Source organism: Notolabrus celidotus, chromosome 18 (genome assembly GCF_009762535.1).
Source record: "Notolabrus celidotus isolate fNotCel1 chromosome 18, fNotCel1.pri, whole genome shotgun sequence".
Taxonomy (NCBI): Eukaryota; Metazoa; Chordata; class Actinopteri; order Labriformes; family Labridae; genus Notolabrus; species Notolabrus celidotus.
The window spans coordinates 13692568-13715608 of record NC_048289.1 but is presented as its reverse complement, the minus strand read 5'-3'; the positions used below and the strand labels follow the sequence as shown (position 1 = coordinate 13715608).

The 23041-nt window shown below is 38.9% G+C and overlaps 3 protein-coding genes across 9 annotated transcripts in view; all 3 read right to left on the bottom strand.

Annotated features, from left to right (window-relative positions):
* Positions 1 to 4400, bottom strand: part of rab11fip3 (RAB11 family interacting protein 3 (class II)) — a 36502-nt gene extending 32102 nt beyond the window's left edge. The window contains exon 1 of one of the 2 annotated variants that reach the window (XM_034707586.1): positions 1522 to 4400. In XM_034707586.1, the coding sequence (XP_034563477.1) occupies positions 1522 to 3072 (1551 nt within the window). In that variant the 5' untranslated portion in view covers positions 3073 to 4400. The remainder of the gene's footprint in view (positions 1 to 1521) is intronic. The other variant, XM_034707585.1, reaches the window with a different exon arrangement.
* A 1399-nt stretch (positions 4401 to 5799) lies between these two features.
* Positions 5800 to 11683, bottom strand: decr2 (2,4-dienoyl CoA reductase 2, peroxisomal). 5 transcript variants are annotated; one of them, XM_034708736.1, is made up of 10 exons: positions 11551 to 11683; positions 10806 to 10907; positions 10615 to 10683; positions 10153 to 10204; positions 9916 to 10051; positions 9279 to 9403; positions 8797 to 8890; positions 8619 to 8723; positions 6296 to 6484; positions 5800 to 6101 (listed from the first exon to the last, which is right to left on the bottom strand). In XM_034708736.1, the coding sequence occupies exons 2-10, from the start codon at positions 10904 to 10906 to the stop codon at positions 6067 to 6069; spliced, it is 906 nt and encodes a 301-aa protein (XP_034564627.1). In that variant the 5' UTR covers position 10907; positions 11551 to 11683; the 3' UTR covers positions 5800 to 6066. The 5 variants fall into 5 exon arrangements, with proteins under 5 accessions (XP_034564627.1, XP_034564630.1, XP_034564629.1 ...); XM_034708739.1 differs by having other exon boundaries at positions 6235 to 6484; positions 11551 to 11682; XM_034708738.1 differs by having other exon boundaries at positions 6235 to 6484; positions 11477 to 11668.
* Positions 11684 to 14373: 2690 nt separating this feature from the next.
* LOC117830400 (retinol dehydrogenase 13-like) lies at positions 14374 to 22020 on the bottom strand. 2 transcript variants are annotated; one of them, XM_034708506.1, is made up of 7 exons: positions 21923 to 22020; positions 17901 to 18019; positions 17631 to 17786; positions 17443 to 17547; positions 17088 to 17300; positions 16855 to 16956; positions 14374 to 14902 (listed from the first exon to the last, which is right to left on the bottom strand). In XM_034708506.1, exons 1-7 carry the CDS (start codon positions 21982 to 21984, stop codon positions 14583 to 14585), a joined length of 1077 nt encoding a protein of 358 aa, XP_034564397.1. In that variant the 5' UTR covers positions 21985 to 22020; the 3' UTR covers positions 14374 to 14582. The 2 variants fall into 2 exon arrangements, with proteins under 2 accessions (XP_034564397.1, XP_034564396.1); XM_034708505.1 differs by lacking the exon at positions 21923 to 22020 and adding an exon at positions 18777 to 18993.
* Positions 22021 to 23041: the final 1021 nt, after the last annotated feature.

The window sequence follows — 23041 nt, the reverse complement described above, 5'->3', positions numbered from 1 at the left end:
GTCATGGGCCGTTGATGGAAGGCCCCCCCAAGCCTATGGAGTCCCTCTGACTCAGGAAAACACATTTTACTCTTAATCCTTCACTGTTCTCTGCCCAGGGATCCACAGATACTGAAACGGCCAGACAGAGGACAGATTGGGGGCAATAGAGGCGCTTTGAACTAGGAGGGAAGGGATTAGATAGCATTGGGGAGCCAGCTTCACTCTGCCTGTGTGCAGAGAACCAAGTTACAGACTTCACACAAACGTTGAGTTAAAAGTTTGTCAAGAAGAGTTCCAATTTAAGATGCTTCACTTGCTAAACCTTTTAAGTAAATTAACCATTTAAACCAAAAAGATTACTTTAAGTGATTAAAATAGATATTGTAAATCAAACAAGATTATTCAAGATTATCTCAAATACAGACCAATAAACGAGTGGAAAAACATCCAATGCATGCTCATGAGGGCACATTCCACTGCATATTTCAATTACTGTTTCTGTTGTTACATCATTCTTTGTATCCACCCTTTAACTGTAATTTGCAAATGGTGCGATCACTGACTGAAGCTCAGTTTGATTCTTGTAAACATACAAAAAGAAAGCCGACAGATGAGCATCTCTGACAGGGAATGATACTGAGGTCATTTCCACTAGAGTGTGAAAAGAAACCAAAACCTTAAACAAAAGTACTGTACTCGAGGAAACACAGCTATAGCAGTTTAGTGCAAACGTTCAAACAAGGGGAGCAACATTGACAAATTCTACTCCACTGATGAGAAGCAAACTCTTCTGCTCATTTAGCTGATTCACAACACTATCAATTAAATTATAATCACTTCTGAACTTTTTCCTTATCCCATTTTGTCGCTGGTAATAGAGAGACTATTTCACACCATGTGTAAAGCCTGTAGCACGGGACCATGTGCAACAAATGGGTGGGGGTCATGGGTGGAGTGAGGCAGACGCATCAGCCATTTCACAGGAGATTATCCCTAAACCACGGGATATGCAAATGATGAAGATGGGTGTTTGTCGTTTGACATATGGAGGACTACCAGGCCTGACAGAATTCATTACAGCCAATATGCTACGCAGATTTATCTCCAAATCCAGCTCTAGCACACTCCCCAATGTAGATGACAAACTAATCCCAGCATAGTTTTTAATATTTTGCAGAATTAGCCAATTCTACCACACTGAATGTTAGAGGAAGCTTGGTAGGAAGCACATTTGATGTAGCAGTCTTAATGGCTGCATTTGGCAAAGTAACGCACCTTCCTTTACACTAATGAGTTTTAAATTTAATCTTTAACAGCTAGAAATACTGATAGCAAAGTGAAGTCAGCCAGATGGATTCAGCCGATTGAATTAAGCAGGCTTTATGAAGGAGGCTCTCTAAAGTTCAGCAGAAAATCAATAATAAATCATTTACATTTATGGAGCTTTAAATAGTTTTACACAGAACTTCGCTCAGCATGCATTATCCAGAAGCTGCGAGCTCTAAACAAGACGACAAAAAGCAAAAAAAGGCGTCTCACCTGATCGGCCCCATAGGCAGCAGCAAACTCCATAAACTCCTCAATCCGAACGAATCCGTCTCCATCTTGGTCCAAAGCATCAAACACAGCTTTAAGCGGGGAGACATCTTCCTCCCTCGAGTTCACTGCTGAGACCACTGGTAGTGAGTCATCTCCCACCATCTTAGCGAGGGAGATCGACTCCACAGTTTGCTCACTAGTCCATTCTGCCTCTGAAGGTGAAGTGTGCAGGTCCTGATCTGGAAAACCTAAAGAAGCCACATCGTGACAGTCTGACCCCTCCAGCTGGTTAGTGTCCGTCAACCACTCCTCTTCCTTTGGTTCTGGTGTTAGAGTGGGAACACTTCCATCCTGTACCCCCTCCTGTGGTTTCAAGTCCCAGGTTTCCTCATTGTGAACCTCATCAGCAGTCAAACACGGATCCAAAGCCATCGCCTCATTCCCCTGAGTACAAACCTTTTCTCCCATCAAATCCTTCGAATCCTTTTCCACAGACAAACTCTCACTGGTGAAGCCACCTGGTGTGAAGGCATCTTCAGCCTGAGGCACAGTCAGTGATGAACCTTCATCTGACAAACCCAGAGCAAATGAGTCATTCTCACCTGGCTGCTCTGAAGTCAGATCTCTAATTTCAGTAGCTCCTTCATGTTCCACCTGAAACTCCTCTGTCAATAAATATAATGGCTCACCTGTGCAGATTACAGAGGGAGAACTGACAGGGCACAAACTCAGACTGCTTTCACAATCTGGCACCTCAAAATCCAACAAAGGCACAGATCCCTGTAAAGACTCCAGTGGTGTGCTGATGTTGTTATGCGGGAGGCAGCTCTCACGTAAATCTTCCGGAGTAGTGCTACAGGTTACAAGCAGATCAGTCACTTGATCGGGGTATAAACCTTTGTCTCCAGTTTCAGGTGACAAAGTCTCCCAGCTCTGCGAGGGAGGGGGATCTGCCTGCTCCTCTTGTGTCAGGTCTACCAGCTCCTCACTGACACCCTGTGGGTTCAACTCACCTGAAGACTTCGAGGGGAGAAAGGAGAGTTCATTTGAGAAAAAGTCTACCAACAAAAAAGGGTCCTCCTTGTTTGTATCATAAGTCTTTGATGGAGGGACCAGATCTTCCTGTGATAGACGCCGTTCCTCACTGGTGGAGGTTTCCCCAACCACATTCACCGGAGTGGGAGAGAAAAGCCATTTTAAAGTTTCAGTGGGTCCATTAGTTTTTTCTATAAAGGAAAACTCCTCTAAACGTGTACTGTGAAGAGATGCTTGTGAAATAATGGACTTGTCTCCCTCCAAATGATCATCTCCACACGCAGAATCAGAGATTTTTATAAGGTTGTCTAACTCCAGCGGCTTCTCTTCCTCCTTTTGTTTGAATGTTTGATCCTGGTCACCATTTCTGAAATCTAAACCTGTCTGACCACCCTTGTTTGGGCAGAGCACACCTTCATTGTCTGAATTATCCAGCGTGTTAAATCCAAGAGGAAATAGCTGTTCTGAGTCCCACTGTGTGTGCCCCAAAGGGCCAGACACAACCGTAGGTTCCATTTAAACTGGATGTTTGACTTTGCAGAGATATAATCCGGTGACGTTTTATCTCACAGCTGTCGTCAAGATGCAGTCGTTCAATTTTAATGCCATGTTTTCAGATGACACTGTTTGTCCTTGATGAAGTCTTGAAGTGAATGTGTTGAATCCCAACGAGCATTTTCTAACTCTGGCGTTTAAAACATACTGGCACTGGCAGGTTTTATAATTGTATACATCATTTTGAGAATAGACTAGCTGGGGTAGTTTAGGAAGGTACTGATAAATTATCCCAAGCTTTACTGCTGTATCATCAGTGTTTGTGGTTCATACTTCAGTGGTTGCCTTCCACTTTTCCACAAAAACCGTCACCTTCAGCCGGAGTTCATATTAATTGTGTAGCTCACCTGAATTACGTACTAATTTAAACGTGTTTCCACTCACTATGTCGGTTTCTGTCATGGCAGGTCCACTCCTCGTTGTTGCCAATTGTTTCTGCTCCAATGTATCCGCCGTCAACATCCTTCAGCTCGGCCTGGAAGCTTAAAAATAACCGAAATACCTGAGGATTCAACTGGCGTTAACGGTATCTCTGCACCTGAGCCAATTTTAGAAGCAGAAATGATCGCGTTATGTCACGAGTGTTTGTCAACATTAGCTTTCTTAGCCGATTATCTGATCTTATCCATAACAAGCTAATTTGTTGAGGGGTCGAGAGAATGCAGAGAGAAAACGGTATGGTTACCAAGCCTTTGGCTGTAACGTTTAACCTCTCATTACAAGGCGGTCTGCTAAATATAACACCGACTGTCAAACACTCCAAATGATTTTATGCTAGCAGCTAACTCCTCCTCCGAGCATCCCACTCCTGCTGCTAACTGACCAGCTAGCCAAATTAGCTTATTAGCTAGCTAACACGCCAAACCCTCCAGCACCTACCTCCCTAAATGTAACCGAATATAAGCGTCTACGTTAGGATGTCTGAGGTGTGACTCCTTGGGTTCATCGCGGCCTGAGACAGTCCGAGATTAAGTCTTCATTCCGATGCTGTTTTCCAGCGGAAATCCACCTGTGTCACTAACAAGCCAGGCCAGACGAGTGACGAGACGAATCCTTTCCTCTTCAAATCCGTTTTAGTCATGTCTCCGAAAAAACACACATCCTTCAGCGTCCCTCGTCAGAGCCCAGATCGAAAACAAGAATGGCGATAGAAAGCATCAAATAGCTTCACCATTTGGAAAGTCAGTCCAACGATGTTGATCACAGACACCGAAAGCTCTCGCATCAGCATCAGCAGTGTCCCATCCTCCTCCGCCTCCACCTCCTCCTCCTCCAGCCGCAACACCACTGACGTTTCACGCAGGCGTATAAAATACCCCGCAGTATCACTGGCTCCAGAGCAGCCATCAATTGGCACCTTATGGTTTGTGTTTGTGCACAAAAAACATGGCTCATGGCTAGGGTTGCCAACTGTCCTGTATTAGCCGGGACATCCCATATATTGGGCTAAATTGGTTTGTTTCATACGGGACCTCAATTGACCCGTATATTGACTATTAACTCTTGTAAATACAGCAAATACAGCACTCTACAGATCCTAGATCAGATAAAACCACAGTGGATCATGTGCCAATCACACCGCCTGTCATCCAATCACAGGCCCCTTAACGCGCATCAGTTGTATACATTGAAATGCGCCAAAAAAGTGTGGAGAGGATTTTCTGTCTGATGGCCATTAAATGGTCAGACTCAAGAAACAGATGCAGCACAGAGCTCATCACAACTGAACTTCAAATATCTGTAAACTGTGACTTGTCATGTAAGGACTTCTCTCTGGCTTGAGACTGATTGAGTCAGTCAAGAGCAGCAAAAAAGTATCCATGGAAAAAGTACATTTGTTGAGTCATACTCCTCTTTTGCATTTAGTTTTTCTTTTGCCTGTTTTGTGATGTAAAGAGCCAAACTGTGGTTTCTTAGAGGTTTATTCATATGAGGTTACATAATGATACAGTAAAGATTAAATGGAATATACACACTTTCTGCATTTCCAGTTGAATCAGAATATGAATATACACTGAACTCACGCATCATACTCACACCACCATGGCACCTTATACCTGTTCCTTATCTAGTAGTGAGAAAGTTGGCAACCCTACTCATGGCTTCAACACATTGTCCCGCACTCATTTGGGGAGTGACAATTTAAGTAAGTACCCACTTATAGAGGTTAATGCTCAGGGCCAACCAGAGATGTAAACAGAGAAGGGTGTTTTGCTCGTTGTCACTTCGGTAGGGTTTGTTTATCTGTGGAAACTGAAAGAATTCCTGTTCAAAGGTCTGTTTCTATAAAACTGGTTATCAGCTGTTATGATAAAATGATATTAAATAGCCGTATGACTCAGGCAGGCACAAGGATTTCTGATTTTGAGGAATAGTAGTTAACTGATTTGCAAAATGTGATGTTGTGGCGCCCCCATATGCCTTGAAGTGGTATTTACTGATTTGAGGTTTCACAAATGTTTCCTCTGAACCAAAGGCCCTTTTTCAAAAATAATAGTTCCCCTATATGATTCAACAGGCCTGAAGAATAAAAAGTAATAAACAGTTTTTAAAAAGTGTTGAAAAGTAAGAAAAATCAGACATGTTTCATACAAAGAATGTTTTATTTTGCTTCTCTTTCAATCTTGTGTATCTAAGGACACAATCCATTCAGAAAAAAAGCAAATTACTTTGAAAAGTTATGCAATCAGTGGTGTATATATTTTACTGTAATATAAACATTATATTAAAAAAAAGAGAGGTTCTGAAAAGTCAAATAGAATGAGTTGAAAAACATGACTGTACATGAAATTCATGACAATACACATACTTACAGAGAGTGGTATATAAATTGAATTGAAGTAAATTTCATCCATTGTTTAGAGTGTAAAAACAAATCATACAATGAGGTGTTGGGTGATTAGAAACTGTACATTAAAAGTGTATTATTACTTCACATTCTTTTGTTCCCAGAATTTATTTGTCTCTTTTCTTTTCTGCTGACCAATGACCTGAAAGATAATAGAAGAGAGCGAATTAATATGGGTAATAGTAACTTTTAAACAGTCAGATTAACTTTGACAGCATACATTAGAGAAAAGACAATACACAAATGGACCTCAAACTGGACCTCCTCCAACACACCTTGGTCAGGAGGAGGACAGGAGAGCCCCTGTTCAGAGTTTAGATTTAGAGGAGGCAATACCCAACAGCATGGAGACATCATTGGCTGAGGTCAGCCATGACCCGCCATCAGCAATCAGAATGGCCCCAGTCACGTAGGAGGAGGCCCTGCTGGCCAAGAAAAGAACACTGTGGGCCATCTCTGTCTTGTTGCCTGCACGCTGCAAAGGAATGGACTGGAAGGCACCAGCAGCTTCTCCTCTAGGACCACCTGAGGGATTGTAAAAAAGCATTTCAACAACTAACTAGTTATAAATTAGTATTTCAACCACATACTCTTTATTTAGCTTATTTAATAATGAACTGTCTTTGAACTAACTTAAGCTAACACTTCAACTGTTGAAGCATCTACTTTAGGCTAATATTTTAACTGTTTTAGTCACTATTTTAAGCTAACATTTTAAATGTTTTAGTCACTATTTGAAGCTAACATTTAAAATGTTTTAGTCACTACTTTATGCTAACATTTAAACTGTTTAAGTCACTACTTTATGCTAACAATTTAACTGTTAAGGTTACTACTTTAAGCTAACAATTTAACTGTTTAAGTCACTACTTTAAGCTAACATTTTAACTGTTTAGTCACTATTTTAAGCTAACATTTAAACTGTTCTAGTCACTACTTTAATCTAACATTTTAACTGTTTTAGTCACTACTTTAATCTAACATTTTAACTGTTTTAGTCACTACTTTAATCTAACATTTTAACTGTTTTAGTCACTACTTTAATCTAACATTTTAACTGTTTTAGTCACTACTTTAATCTAACATTTTACTTGTTTAAGTCACTACTAAGCCAACATTTCAACTGTTTAAGTAACTACTTTAAGCCAACATTTTAAACTTTAAATGTAAGCTGAGTATTAAATAAATATCATGGATTTTAGCATAAACCAATGGGTGAAGTACAAAGGCATAGTGATGGCTGAATGTCATTTCTGTTGCAGAGTTGAAATGTTTAAGAGGCTCTGGACACAGTCTGAGTTGTGTTTGGAAGATTAAAAAAGGGTTTGTTAGATTTGCTTTGGATTTGATTTGACTAGGTCCGCCAAGAGCACTGTGTTACCATCAGCTGATAACGCAGGAACAAACTTGTGGTTATCAGCTCTGCTTCAAGGACAGCTGCAGTCCGAGAAACAACATACACACACACATCATATTCCTAATGATCACTAGTGAACAATAGATGGTTTGTCTAAAAGATATGTGTATCATTTGATACATACGTGTTAGAAACTAAGACCAATAGGAGACAGCTGCGTATTGTCACCCCACTGCACGCCTCTCAAGATGATACTCTATAAAAGATTATCATATCCTGGACTCGGGGCTCATTTGGGAACTTTCCTGCCAGAGCTCTGTCATTTTGAGACTAGCGCTGTACTTCTTTACCTGTGACCACATTAAATGTTTTCTGAGACCTGAACAAAAGAAATGGGGCTAACAATTATATAAAATGTTATAACCAACAAATGAAAATGAGTTGGCCAGTAACTTTACAAAACCACTGGCCACAGTGGCTGGTGAACAAATTAGCTTATGTCAAGCCTCGGACACTGTTTATACAACTTTTGGTTAACAATTCAACTTTACATTCACAAACTTTAGCTAACATTTAAACAATTTATTTTGTATTTCAAGCTAACATTTATACTCATTTATTTTAGCAAACTGTAAAATTTGTGCACATTCCCTAATTTGAAATCACTGTAGGCCAATATAAAATTGGAATGTATAGATTTGGAGGACAATTCTGTGTTGAAAATGTTCCAATTTGCTTTTTTTGCATCAACATGCCTTATCTACCTTGACCAATGACAACAATAGCTCTTAAAGATCTGAAAGGTTTCGTGACACTGTCCCCTAAGCTCCAGGAATGTTTCTTTTATGCTGTTGCTTCAAACTCCTGTGAGGATATTTCTTTTTCTCGATTTTGGTGCCCCCTGCAGAGAAAGCAGTACCTATTATATCTTCGTTGATTTTGTCCTGCACATGTGTAAGTGATATTTTCTGAAATAAAATTTGATCCTGCTTTCTTTTAACAGTCAAATGTGTTATTGCCTGTGAATATTTGTTAAGAGTAAAAAGGCTTTTTATATTGCGTGCTGCAGTTTGTCTGGGCTGACATTTACCCCCTCGTATGAACTACAGGCGTTAAAAGTTACAATGTAGAAATTGCCAGTCTTGTAGCTGATGGTCTCGTTTGCTTTTGTTGGTCATAAAAAGGCAACACTTTTCATCTCAGTCCTTTTAAAAAACAGTCAAAAACCCTTCACGGGAGACATCAAACTACAACTTATGATAAAGACATAAGACAGTTTGTCAATAATGTATTAAACCTTACCCAGCCTACGGAAGCCCTCTGTGCCAGAGATAGGACCTGGAGCCAAAGTATTGACTCTCACTCCACTGGGTCCCCACTCCACAGCAAGGTGCTTTGTCATTGCATCTTAATTGACAGGAGAGGAAGCAACTTAATATATTTTCTTCTCTATTATATGGCAAAAAAAAATATCTCTTACCATTTGCAGCCTTGGCAGAGCCAGCATGCACCTGGAGGGCCTGTCCCTTGTAACCAAGTGTTGCAGAAATATTGACTATGTTGCCACCATGATTCTGCACAGAAAAATGATGGGAGACTCAAACCAAGGCAATCAGTTTATCAAGCAGGAGAAGAGGTAGATGTCACGATTCAGTTTAGAAATGACAAAGCATTCAGTCATTTTGTAATGTTTACTGCCCCTCTGTGGTAATTAGTGACCTGCAGAGAGTGAATGTTAATTGACAACACTAATTGACAGCTAAGAACTGTATCTGCAGATAAAGAGGTATCATCATCATGAATTTATATATCTATATATATCTATATATCTATATATATATATATATATATATATATATATATATATATATATATATATATATATATATAAACATATATTCATAATAAATATCATACTTATACAACAAAAAATGTTTAACACAAACAGAAAATGTACTATACCTGGAACCACTTCTCATAAACCACTTTGCTGGTGTTGAATGTACCCATGGTGTCTATCTCCATTACTGTCTTGAAGGCATTGAAGGAGAGTGAAGTTGCCGGGCAGAGAAAGTTTCCAGCAGCATCTATTAAAAAAGCACTCTGACTTTAATCAAGGGGAAAATGTTGTTGCTCTGCTAAATAGAAAGTTTGAAAATGCATCATAGAAGCCATAAATGAATTCAGCAGCATGTACAGTGAAGAGTTACAGATAGTCTTGTGTAGAAAATCTGCAAAAAATCTGATAACTAAAGACATAATCGTGTGATGATGCAACAGTCTGTACAAGGAACTTGGGTGAACAAGTAGAAGATAAAAACAGATGCAGCATGAGAATAGTTAAAAATTAAACCAAAACCATTCACACTTGACCTTTGTCCAAAGTGCATTTTTGGTCATTTACCATGCACGCATACATACAAACATACATACATACATACGAACATACATACATGCATACATACAGTACATACATAGCTGTGTTGGCAGAGTGCTTTGTGTAATAAAAAAAGAGTGAAAGACTGTTGACAGCTCAGATCAAACCAACAACTGGTGTGCACACAGACATGTTTAGGCTTGTTTTTAACAGGACACATACTATTGATGAGGATGTCAATGCGGCCCAACTCTCTCAGTGTCTCGTCCACAGCTGCTGTGATGCTCTCCGGCTGCCTCACATCGATACACAGAGGGAGACAGCGGCGTCCTGTTGCAGCAGACAGCTTTTTAGCAGCCTAGGAAAGACAAACAATCATTATATACAAGGTGAAAATATTGTATTCATAATGTTCAGGTAACAAAGGATAGATTGTAGAAATGATGCAAGAGTAATAACCTCTTTGAGCTTGTCTAAGTTCCTGCTTGCGATCACTGTGTCACAGCCATGCCTGAAGGAAAAGAAGTTAGACAGATGATGGTAAATGCAACTTGGTAAAATAAGGCTGATCAGGACACAGAGGGAGTCATTTAGGATGAAGAAGTCAGGACAAAGGGGAAGAAAAAGTGGACATGAATGCAATTAAAGACAGGTGTGAGTTTTTGCTGCAAAATTTGATTTAAAAATGGCCATATAAGTTAATCACTGAACCGATTCAACTTTGTCACCCAAGAAACATAAAGAAAGTGACTGTGAGATAACATAACCAGAGGGTTTAAAGTACACCATCATACCATCTGACTCAGGAATAGTAATGACATACTGGTAACATAGCACTGGCTCTATACATTACAGATGTAGAGACTTTAATCTGTATATTTATATTTCAGCAACAACCATAGGAGCAGGTAATCCTCTCACCTCATGAAGATTTCAGCTATCCTGAGTCCAATCCCAGATCCACCACCTGTGATAAAAGCAACTTGATCTCTGAAAAATAAAATGCAAGCCATAAAAGTTCATCTCATGGTAACAATTACCAATAGCCATGGCAAGAGTTAAGCAATGCAGTCACACCAGGATATGGAACTATGACAAGGTTTTGTGCCTACTTTAGTAAATCTGGACTGTAGACGTGTGTGTAGGAAGTCAGGCAGTCATCTGAACCAACATCTTGAGGCAACAACTCTCCTTTTTCCTTTGGCTCAGCCATGCTGATAAGAAATGCATATTAAATACATGTAATCACACTGAAATAGTCATGACAATATGTAAATAAATGACTGGCATGTAAACTCAGAAGTTGCACAAAATAAAAGAGAAAAAACTCCAATAATGTATGGTCCACTTTATCTGTGTGATGGTGCTAATGCTATTTTTTAATCAAGATTATTATATATTACATCCACCAAAGACAAGTGTTCCGACTCTGAATCGTTATTTAATGTTACTACTTGTTGCCATTGTACACACATGTATGCTGTCATGAATGTGCACAGTGGCATTTAGACAGAAAATGAGCACGAATAATGCAATACCAGCATTAAGTACACACTCAAAATTGCTGATAGTTCATTAAAACATTTGTCCCTGAACGCCTCACAAAGTTTCAGTTCGTTATCACTGCAGGCAAACTGTTACATTGTTTTTTCCGGTTAATTTGTCTATCGTATAACATGCATATTTCAATTACACAATTGCTTACAAAGAAAAGTGAACCCAGGCTACAGCCTACTGGGAATAAAGATTGGAGTTCAGAGTCGCGTAGCTGCAAACGTATTACCTGTTGAAAGACACAAGCTAGTTTTGTCGTAAGGAAACGTATCTTCTTTACAGAAACACGACGTGCAAACGAACCTTTTCTCCACGTCTGTCGCGAGGCCAACACTTTATTTAAGCTATAAAGTTCCCTCTTCCCTGTATGCACTACTTGTACTTTGGACGTTTCGTTTTTCGCCTTTAATGATGCACTGTGGGCTATGTAGTCCTTCCGGGGAGTGTTCAAGAGCGCAAATGTCTCAACGCCCAATTGGCCCAAACCTATTCTCATTTCTTTTGGACGGTTTGTGAACAAATTAAGACTACACGGGGTTAATACTTAGACCAGGGGTACAAACTCATTTCAGTTCAGGGGCCACATACAGCCCAAATTGATCTCAAGTGAGCCGGACCAGTAGAATCATAGCATAATAACCTATAGAGAAGGACAGCTCAAACTGTTTCCCTTTGTTTTAGTGCAAAAAAAAGTACAAGTACATTCTGAAAATGTTCACATTTAATGAACCATCTGTTTAGAAAAACAGCTGTTATATTTTTCACCATGATGAGTGTTAAATGTTGTCACCAGATGGCGCCCTTGCTCAGTGTACTGCAATGTTCTGCTTAATGTTATATTGAACGTGTTCAGATGTGACGCCATCACGTCCCATGCGCAGTTGTTGTATTGATGAAGAGGAGAGCAGGTACGGCACCTGCAGCTCCGTTACTATGAAAGTATTTTATGATGAAACCTTTTGGCCTCAATAAATATGCCAATGGCTAAAGAACAAGACCGAGTCAAGCGTTGCTTATGCTCTACATGCAACAAGACTGCTGCGTTCAACGATGCTCAACAATGAGTCTCATTGTCGGGCCAAATATCATATTCTTTAAGCGCTGAAACCTGCTGCAAACACACCAAACACACAGGTTACCCAGTCACCTGACACACAGTGTTACATTTACAGCAAAAAAAAACAGATAGATTATAATAATAAAGAAGGTAAAGTTGACAATTATGGACCCCCCTGCCCCAGCATGAACAGTTTGTTTGCTGGACAGTGTTGTATGCAGGGGTGTAGTGCTAGTGCTAGTAGTGACGGAGTGCACCTATGACATACCCACGATACGTGGCTCCTTTTTCATAAAAGGTGGATCCACCACTCCTGCTGTTACAAGTTTACATATACGAAAACTTTAGTGTTGATTGGATTTTGAGCTGCTCTAAAAAGTCTATGAATTTCCACCGGATTATGCAAACTGCAAATATTCCCCCGGAGCACCGTTCAGTTGTGCTCCATCAGCACTATGATTGTTTGCGACCCCCAGAGGACAACTCTGAAAAATAAATTACTTTTATTGAAAAATTGTAGTTGTCTTCTCTGTCATTGTTTCACTTTGGGAAGTCATCCATGGGCCGGATTGGAACCTCTTGCAGGCCAGTTTTGGCCGGCGCGCCGTATGTTTGACACCCCTGCTCTAGACTTTAGAGATCATGACTGATGTTTTTCTTGCCATGAAAAGACACATTATCAGACCGCATTATGCTCCAGTCATTTTCAGTTCTGCAGCGGAAAGGGAAATCCAGTTAGCCCACCTCCAATAACCATCATCCTCTAAGGCGGCACCAGCAAGGGTCTCCACTTGTAAACTAACACTTAAATAAACGATCTGGGGTTTACAGTTTCAGCGCTGGCTGCATTAGAGCACAGAGTGGTCCTTATTGATCTGTTCTCTGGGATTTACTGAGTTGGAAAAAACCCTATGCAATTGATCTCTCTATGATACATAAGGGATGGATTCTCTGGCACACACTGAAAGGTCTGAGGACATCTCAAATGTGAGATGAGTGTTTTGGATAATTGATTTGTTTTCCAAGAAGCATGAGTAAACAAGTGCAAAAGCATAAGTGCACATCAAAGTTTACTAAATTAGAATGAATGATAACAGCTACTTACGCTTTTAATACCAATGATGGCTTTACAAGGGTTTGTCTGTATAAAAAGTTCTGCTATACTACTTTCACCACTTCAATGCTGCAATTTTTTAATGGTGGTTTTACACTTTCCTAGTTATTTTCTTTTAATTTTCTAATTCAAACTATGACAGAAATGTATTGTCTGTTTCATTGTCAGTACTGAAATATTATGTGTAATGTTACAAGAAAGTGTTTCCTCTCTGATTTGAGTTGTAGTCCAGTAAAATCTACAGTGCAGCTGTCTGTAGCCCCTCAAAATGGTTGCAAGCTTTAAAAAATGATGGTCTTGTTTGCTTTTGTATATCGTATTTCAAGAGGCATCAATTTTAATCTCAATCTGTTTTATAATGAGTCATAATTTATCAGCCTCAATGGCCATAGAAGAAAAAGTAAAAAAATGTGAAAAAAATATAGTCTGTACTCTGATGGAAGCTGACAGCCAGGTGGCGCTATCCATCAGCATTTTCTGCTTGAATCCACAAAGATGACTCACTTGCACTCCTCGATGTTATTTTCATGTCGATGTCTTCCCTTTTTAAACATGTTTGGTTTCCTTTGAGTAAGGCTTTTTCAATTCATGTTTCTGGCGTCAGTGTGAAACAAAGCTGTATGTGCTCAAGTGATTTTAAGGCTAACAGGTTAAATATAGCATTAGAACGAAAACAGGTAATTACCATTAATGTAAAAAATTACATTTTGATTTCATTTTTTACAGACAAAAATATATAATTTTGGTCAATTTATTAAAATATTGTGTATTTTCAGATAACATTCATTTTGTATGTTTACATACTAATACACTTTTGTTCATCAAATAACTGCATTTCACTACTTCATAGAGTATTTCACGTGTTTTAAGAAAATCTTAACCTTTGCCATTGTATTGTAGCAGGCACCAGAATGTATGCTTTACTTACTGTGTTAGTAAATAGAAAAAACAAAAATGTTTCTTTAATAATTTAATGGGCAGTTTAGATTGAGAAATTATGACTCGACATCCTGATGCAGGAACCAAATATCTTGTCCAAAAGGCTGCTGTCATAGAGACAACACAATCACAGACTCAGACAGTTAATTTTTCCATTGAGCTTGGGACAGCTCAGCTTTTTAAGGTCCATGATCCTCTGCAGGCCCAGAGGATGCAGGAGCAGACTTACAGCCCCACAGCACTGACAGCTGCTCTTGTGCTCTGTGTCTGTGCTGGGTCTGCCTGTGGAGCTTTGGTCTGGACCTCTGCAGTGGGGTTTGTCTTGTCAGACTGAGCCTCCTCCTCCTTTAGACCCACCAGCCTGCTGCTGATCTCCCACAGCTTCAAAGCCACCTCCTCATCCAGGGCCTGTGGAGCCGGTTCCTTTTCTGTCATCACATCATAGTACTGTCCAGTCACTCCTTCCATCTCTTCAGAAACAGCAAGGTAGACGCTGGGCTGAGCGCCCAGCTCTGGGCTCTTCACCAACAGGGTGAAGAAAGGACCTGGAGGGGGGTGGAGGAGATAACAGATTTACTGGGATCAGAATAAAAGTAGTTTCTGATTGGTCAGTGTCAAAATTTGGGATTCATGGTGTTTTGTTTGCGTACTGATGAAAGGAAGTATTTTCATGACACAGCACCAATTACATCTGTTGCACATGTTGTAGATTTGTATTATCTCCTTCACTGGCTTTAGATGATCTCAATTACAAAAACAGTTTATCCCACAGCGCAGGATTTTTTATTAACCATGAGTGCATGTAATTAGAAACTACTCGTTTAAGAATAAAAATGAAAAATTAATGATAACTGGAAACCTGTTTCCGCACTTAGATTGATTGCAGTGGTCATACACATTTTGCTAATACATTTCCTTGACTTTCCATCTCTTTGAGGCAAATTTTACATGACCATACATTCTTTGAATTGTCTGTGTATACCAGAAATCAAGAATACAAATGATATTAACTAAAGGTTAAAAGCAATGTTGTTTTGACACAAAATTTACATTTCTTTAAATAATGCTGGCACCATAGACTGTATAAAATATGGACGTAGTATTGATGTCACCCCTCTGTTTCTGAAGCGCTGTTGCTGCTGTCGAGAGAGTTTGACGTAAAGAGGCGGGGCTTTGAGCCTCCTAGCCAACAGCTACAGTGTTCCCACCTGCCAACCAAGTCAGCTGTGCCTCTCAGTGGAAGACTAGTAATCTTAATATCTTCGAAATTGCCGAGTTAGAAAAAAATTCACCCCCCTACAGTGTGTGCCGATCGAGAAATGAGCTATCCAGACTACACTCGTCTTTTGTACCAGACTGTTAACATGTTGATTTCTGCTGTAAAGATGTGGTGTGTATGTTGTTTCCTGTACTTCTGGGGCCAGCCTCAAGCAGATCCTTGATGAACTGCAGTTTATAACACTTCCGCATTGGACTCATATTTTTAGACCAGAGGTTGCTGCTTGGCTGACACACACACAAGGTGTTCACAGAAGGACAACACTTGCTCTATTATTCATGTATCTCTGAAGCTAATTTTCAGTGACTTTACAAAATATCTTGTTTTATGTTTCCAACACTTCTCCAAACCTGGAAATTGCAGTTTTTAAATTTGATTAATTTTCAACAGTTTTCATGACTGCACGAACCCTGAATGTTTTTCCTGGGGGGTTTAGGGAGATGTAAAACATTTTAGTGAGCAGTGAAAACTTTGTATCAGATTATTTATTATTTTTGTATCAACTTCAGTTGAGGTAAAAGATGTCTAAAATATTTGAAAGTATGAAACAAATGCAGAAATTAAATGTAAAATTTTAGGTTCCAACTACTTTCAGTTTATCAGTTTTGTGCTCTACTACTTTATACGAATGTTTCCCATAATTCAGAGGAAAATATTGCCTCATTACTCCACAATGAAACAATGCAGAGTGCTTGAGGAAACCCACAGAGGACATGAAATAGTTAAAAATGATCACCTCACCCACTTACATCAGAAAACTTCTGCCCACTCATTATGCACTGTGAATAAAGATCTATAAATAAACCTTCTTTATGATAGTATGATAGTCCCAGGAGACATCTACCTCCATTGAGTACCTTCACTTCTGATACTTTAAAGCCTCTGTGAGAAGTTTTTAGCTGGTTATGAAACAGAATGAAATAAAATGATGCGTCTTTATGAACTACAGAAGCAACAAGACTATTTGAGACTGACAACTTCTATATTGTGATATTTAAAGCATGTAACTACCAGAAGACAAACTTAAATCAAATAGCAGAGTAGAAAAAATGAAGTAGTAGAACGATAAAGTTTGTATTTAGTAACAGGAACATTTATGACATAAGTGTGGTCGGCTGCAGTTTAGACTTGTGTGTGCCGTACAAGATAAGAATAGAATATTTAATCATTCATTGATTTATCTAAATTCAGCCTCAAATAAGGAAGCAGGTTACTCACTTAGCACTGAGCTCGAGAACTGTGATTGGTGCAACCCCGTGTGCCTCCCGAGATCCGTAGCAACAACGCCTGGGTGTACAGCGTTCACTGTGACTCCTGTGCCTGTTTCACACACACACGCACATACACATAGCTTTCTTTAAAAATACATATCCAATGGCCAATTACAAACAAGAACATAGGGCATGCTCCCTCCCACACAAGCCCACATATTCAGCAGCCAGAAGACTTGCCTTGTAATCGCTTGGCGAGCTCTCTGGTGAACAGAACGTTGGCAAGCTTGCTCTGACAGTACGCCTGCTTAGTATCAAACTTCTTCTTCTCCCAGTTCAAGTCCTCGAAGTCCATCCGTCCAACAATGTGGGCGAGAGAGGCCAGGTTGATCACTCTGCTGGGGGCGGACTCTTTCAACTTATCCAACAGGAGATTTGTCAACAAAAAGTGGCCTGGAGGAAAAAAAGAATCAGGCAGTGATGGAGGTCAGGAGAGTTTATTCACTTGTAAAGAAAATTACAATGCTGTATTCCTGGACTGAGTCTTATAGAGTCTTTTTCTTAAATCTGCCTTTTTTACTATTGTAATAAATACCTAAGTGATTCACTCCAAACTGCATGTCAAAGCCATCTTCTGTTTTCCATGCAGGACACCTCATGACTCCAGCATTGTTTATCAGAACATCCACACGCTGCTCCTCTACAAGACAATTAAAAAAACATTTAAAAGTCCAAGACTGGGTGTGATTTGTTCAAAGTGTTCATGTGCTTTTTTTGTCTCACGTTGTTTGATTTTCTCTGCAAACTCTCGGATGGACTTCATGGACGCCAGATCAAGTTGACACGCGTAAACATGAGGATTCAACGTTTTTCCTCGAATCTCCTTCGCAGCTTCCTCACACTTTTCCATATCCCTGCATCCCATAATGATCCGACCCCCTAAAGATGTGTAAATAGGAAAAGGAATAGGCTTTATGGAGCATAAAACTGCTTACGATGTTCATATTGTTTCTTTGCAGACCAAATCAGAGTGGCTCAATGTCTTCTCCTCACCTCTCTGTGCCAGCTCTTGGGCAGTTTCTTTCCCGATGCCTCTGTTTGCTCCTGTTATAACTACAGTCTTTCCAGTCATGACGGCTTTACTAGGACAGCGGCCTCCAGTCACATGGTTCCTATGAAAGGAATACAAATATTGTAGTAACTTTTTATTTAAGCACTCAAAATTGCAGGATCCCATATCAGCAGTTAAGCAAAGCAAATGTTAGTTCATGTTTGGGTAAACTACGGTCATGTTAGGGCTCTTAACATGTGTCATATTTCATTGCTCAATCAACAGATTGTGAAATGTCACACCTTCATTATTTAAGTTGGTTTTTTTGATAAATTGCGTAAACATTGTTCAGGTTGAAGTATCATCAGTTTACTACACAGCAAACTTGATTTGATTCAGGAGTTCGGGGCACTGATCTGTTTTAACTCATCATGCCATGTAAATCTAAAACACAATTTATTTGATCAAATATGACCACATATACTTGAAACAACAAAGAACGGCTTGACTTCAGACTTGACTTTAAGTGTATGTGAGTGAACAGAATAACACCTGAACACAATAACAGGTTATTTAATATTACCAACTCAGTGCTGTTATAAATGCTCCTTTTGTGAAGCAGACAACTATCAAACTATTACAAAACCAATAGTAACCTGCTATACTATCAAACCTTTCAGTCAGGATTAAACATGAATTGTATGGTCTGACCAGTATCACAAATGTATTGACTCTGTATACGCGCAAAACATGTTAAATTCAGCATTTATTTCTGATGGTAAAAACATATTTATACTAGCAGCAAATTAGAAATCCTGCAGTACAACCATAGACTGCACACATGTAACATCATGACACACTTGTCTTATGTCACTCACTTCAGCAAAACTGCGCCTCCAAACACTGTTCCAAAAACAGAAACTGGTAAAATATATTTGCTCATTTTCCGAAAAAGTAGCGGCGACAAAGTGTAGCATCGAATTAACGTTTTAACCTATTTTATACAGTCTATGGTTTTAGCCAGTTTCCACAGATAATTTGACAACACTACTTTTGTACAAGGTTACATGCGCGTATTGATGGCGTCATCGTTTGTTACCAACCAACGGCTAGCAGCTAAAATCCAGTGGCATTGTGGGAAATGAAGTTTCGATTCAATGTGAGCTGAGTGGTAATCATGGTGGTAATACAGTATTTCTCAGTTGCTAAAACACTAAACCCTATTGTCTGAGCCAAATTCCTTAGTGGCCTGAACCCATTGAATCATTCACTCTTTTCACCTGTTAGACACAACTTGCAAACACATTCTCACTCACTTAAACACATGTTGCACTGTGATGCACTTGTGTTGAATAATGGTAAGCACAGGTAGCAAAAGTCAAACACATTTGAAGCACAGGTGTCACAGCTTAAACACAGCCACTCAAAACTGATCACACTTGTGGCTAATGATGTGAGTAAACCAATATAAGCCAGTTCAGAGAGCACTGGTTGTTGAAGGTTGTACAATGGACAGAAATAATCTGAGAGGCAGAGGAAGAGTGTGTGAGAGGTGGTCGAGGAGGAAGAGGAGGGGAGCGAAATCGAGACAGACAAAGAACAGTTACTTCTGATGAAATCTGAGCTACTGTGATAGACCATGTTCTTCTCATTTATATTTGTGTTTACTTTATTTTTACTGTTGCCTATACAGGCGCTAAATTAATTTAGCCTACTGTGAACAATAACCATTATTTCTACAGCTTCATGTCCTGAGCATTGAGTTTTCAGTTTTTTTTATTTTGTGTGTAATGAGTGCTCAATATTGTTTTTAATTTTGATTGACCTGGGGGATGATCTGACAACATTGTTTGGTTTTGCAGGAAGAGTCAGAGCTTTGGTGAATGTAGTTTGAAAATTGGGTTTTGTGCTTATAGTGTTGAGAAAAGCGTGGTGGATGTCAAGAAATGTGTTTTAACAATTGAGAAATACTGTAGTAAAGTATTTTTTAATTAGTATTTTTTACAAATATTTTTTGGAGGACACTGATAAAAAATAAAGCACACGAGTCCAATTAATTGTTTTATTGATACCTCTTAGATGTAAAAAGGGTTTAATACCTACAAACTGAGATACAGTATATTGTTGAAAACCTCACAGCCTGCAAAGACGAACAGGCTAAATCTTAATGGCATTTGAATTAGTTACATTTGGCTTGATCAGCAAATCCTTGTGCAGAGCCGGCCCTAACTGACTTGCTGCCCTAGGCAAGATTTCAACTGGTGCCCCTTGTATTGCAACCAACTCCACCAACAATCACATGTACACTTAAAGACATCCTGCTTTCAGTTTTACAGGTTTAAGTTATTTTATAATAAAAATAACCTCTAAAAGAACATTAATAAAATGGTAATAACACTGATATTGAGCAAGAAAAAAAATTACACAATTTCAAAATGCATAATGTAATAGTAGTAGAATTTATTCAGTCATTTAAAAACACAATCATTTTCACAGTGCAGACACTTTCAAATAAAGCAACAGTCACATAGTAAGTGCTGAATGGAAAGGCAGAAGCAAATTGCTTATTTAAAGCTTAACCTACATTTCATATCTAATTAAGCTTCCAAAAAGTAAGGAAAACAACAAAAACAAAACAAAACAGGTAAATTATGAACACTTAAAGACTTCAAAAACTGCTTTACGAACCGTTTTTTTTTTTTTAACAAAAGTGAATCACAAGCTTTTAAATGTTTACTGGCATCCCCCTCAATTTAACCCAAAATTATGTTACATATAGAAATATTATTTTTCCTTTTATCTTCAAATTTTCTTCCTCACTCATAGCGGCTCCCCCTATGGATGGCCGGCGCCCCTAGCATTTGCATATACTGCCTATGCCACGGGCCAACCCTGTCCTTGAGAGTTAATGAAGAAAATAAATGTGCAATGAGAATAATTCATGCATGCTTTTATGGGAGGACTGCTGCGTTTTTGAAAGATAGTGATATTGATGAGTATAACGTGTTACATTGAAACAATGAACATGACAGTGAAGGTCTCTATGGTGAGTCAGACCATTACCTGCAGGTGTGAGAGTGAGGTAGAACTCTTGTACACAAGCAGCATTTCTCTTTATTCAATTAACATTTTGTGACTAAATGTTTCTGCACATGTTCCCTGAAGGACCTGCTGTTCAAAACAAATGTTCAGTAACTTGCCAAAGATTTAATTAGATAGTTATTTTCTGCAAAAAGCAGACTGTTTTAAAGGTTAACATCTGAAAGAAACTTAATGGGAAAGAAAGGAAACGTTTTCAGAAAAATACTGCTACATAGCCTATGTAATCAGTTTCACACATAGTCAAGGGCAAAGCTGACAATGACACGTGTCATTTGCCTGGACTTAATTCCTATTTCACACTTTCTTCTCTTTTCATTAAAATCATGCTTTTATGGCTGTTCATAGGTGCGATACTTGGGTTCTGACTTGATGACTGTTTTATTTTTGTATTCTGAAGTTTTTCTGTTGGTTTCAGTCCTAATCAAACTCTAAAAAGTCAGTAAAATGAAAGTATAATCGTATTGCTGTCTACAACAGATTAATAAATCCACACACTTCAAGAGACTCATCTCAGCTGAAAGTATTAAGTGAACACCCTTCACTGCAGTTTGTAGCACATTCAGGACACAAAGTAACAAAGTAAACTCTGTATGAAGATAAATGTGAGAACATTGTGAAAATAAGGCCACCTCCCCCATGCAACAAGATTCAGAGAACTTTAGGTGACACATAAAAAGTAAAAACTAGGACATTAATCTGGTGTCTGAACACAGAGTGAGGAGGAATGGAGTGGAGGTGCAGCCAAGCTCTATTTGTTCACAGCTCAGAGGTGTGTGTGTCCCCCTGGTGTGTTTGACCCTCAGTGCCCTCTGCTGTCAGCCTGCAGTGCTTGACCTTCACTATGATTAATGACAACTCTGTTCTTGTGTTAAAACAGAGGAAAGTTTCACCTAGCTGCCTGTTTGGCTTAACTCTGACTCACCTAAATGTCTCATAGAGGTGATGAAGATGCATCATTATAACAGCAGTATAACATCCAAACATGTCAAGTCAAATCAAGCCAGTGAACGAGGAAGCAAAAATTAAACTCAACAGTCATTTAAAAAAGTGGAATACTGAATAACATCATACAAATAATGATCAAACCTTAATACAGGCAACACTAAGAACAATCATGATTTTAAAAAAAAACATAACACAAACATTATGAACAAGACATATCAACACAATGATGATTCAAATAAATGGTAGAGGAAAAAACGGGTCTTATGCAGTGGTGTAGTAAAGAAGGTTTTGATGTTGGGGGCAGACTCAGATATGAGTGGCACATGTGAAAACATGGAAAAGGTACAAATGGTAGTGTATTCAAATTACAAGTACAACACTTTATGATATGTAACATTTTCTATGAATAAATGTTAATTTTGAATTTAAAAAAAAGTAACAACTACATTTTTGATGTAAAGAAGAAATAAAACAGAATCAAACCAAATGTAGATTCCACGAGGAATACAAAAATATGGAATATAAATCATATCAACATTAATGCACTGTGTTTTTGGTGAAGTACTGTCTTAAGAAGAGCTCTTCTTGGAGTATATTAGTATATTAAGTATAAGTATATTTCAAGCTCAGTGACTGCTCACACTCTGTCCCTAGTTGGGTTGGACTCTTAAGAGTCTAGATAATGACTGCAATCCCAAACCACTTTACAGGGGTGAACCAAAGGGGTGGCTAAGGGTGGCCTGGGCCCCCCTTGAAATCTGATTTGCCACTTCAGGTGTCCCCCCAAAAACTCTAAATATGATCAGCTATTTGCCTCACCAGATGTGGGACTGTTAGGACTATACTGCAGTAGGCTACTAGTAGCTTCTTTACATTTAGATTTTTTAGTTTTCCTTAACTGGTAATTCAAATTGACTTTGGCCAAATAGTGTATCTTCTGAGTCCTTAAATAATGACAAAATAAGACAAATGTCTGCCTTTTGCATGCAGAAAGTAACTTTATTTTCGGTATTATTAATCTTAAAAGATTTGATGTTGCCACTCTATTTTTTACTTTTTGAAGTGAGAATAAGGAGGAGAACAAACAGCAGTACTG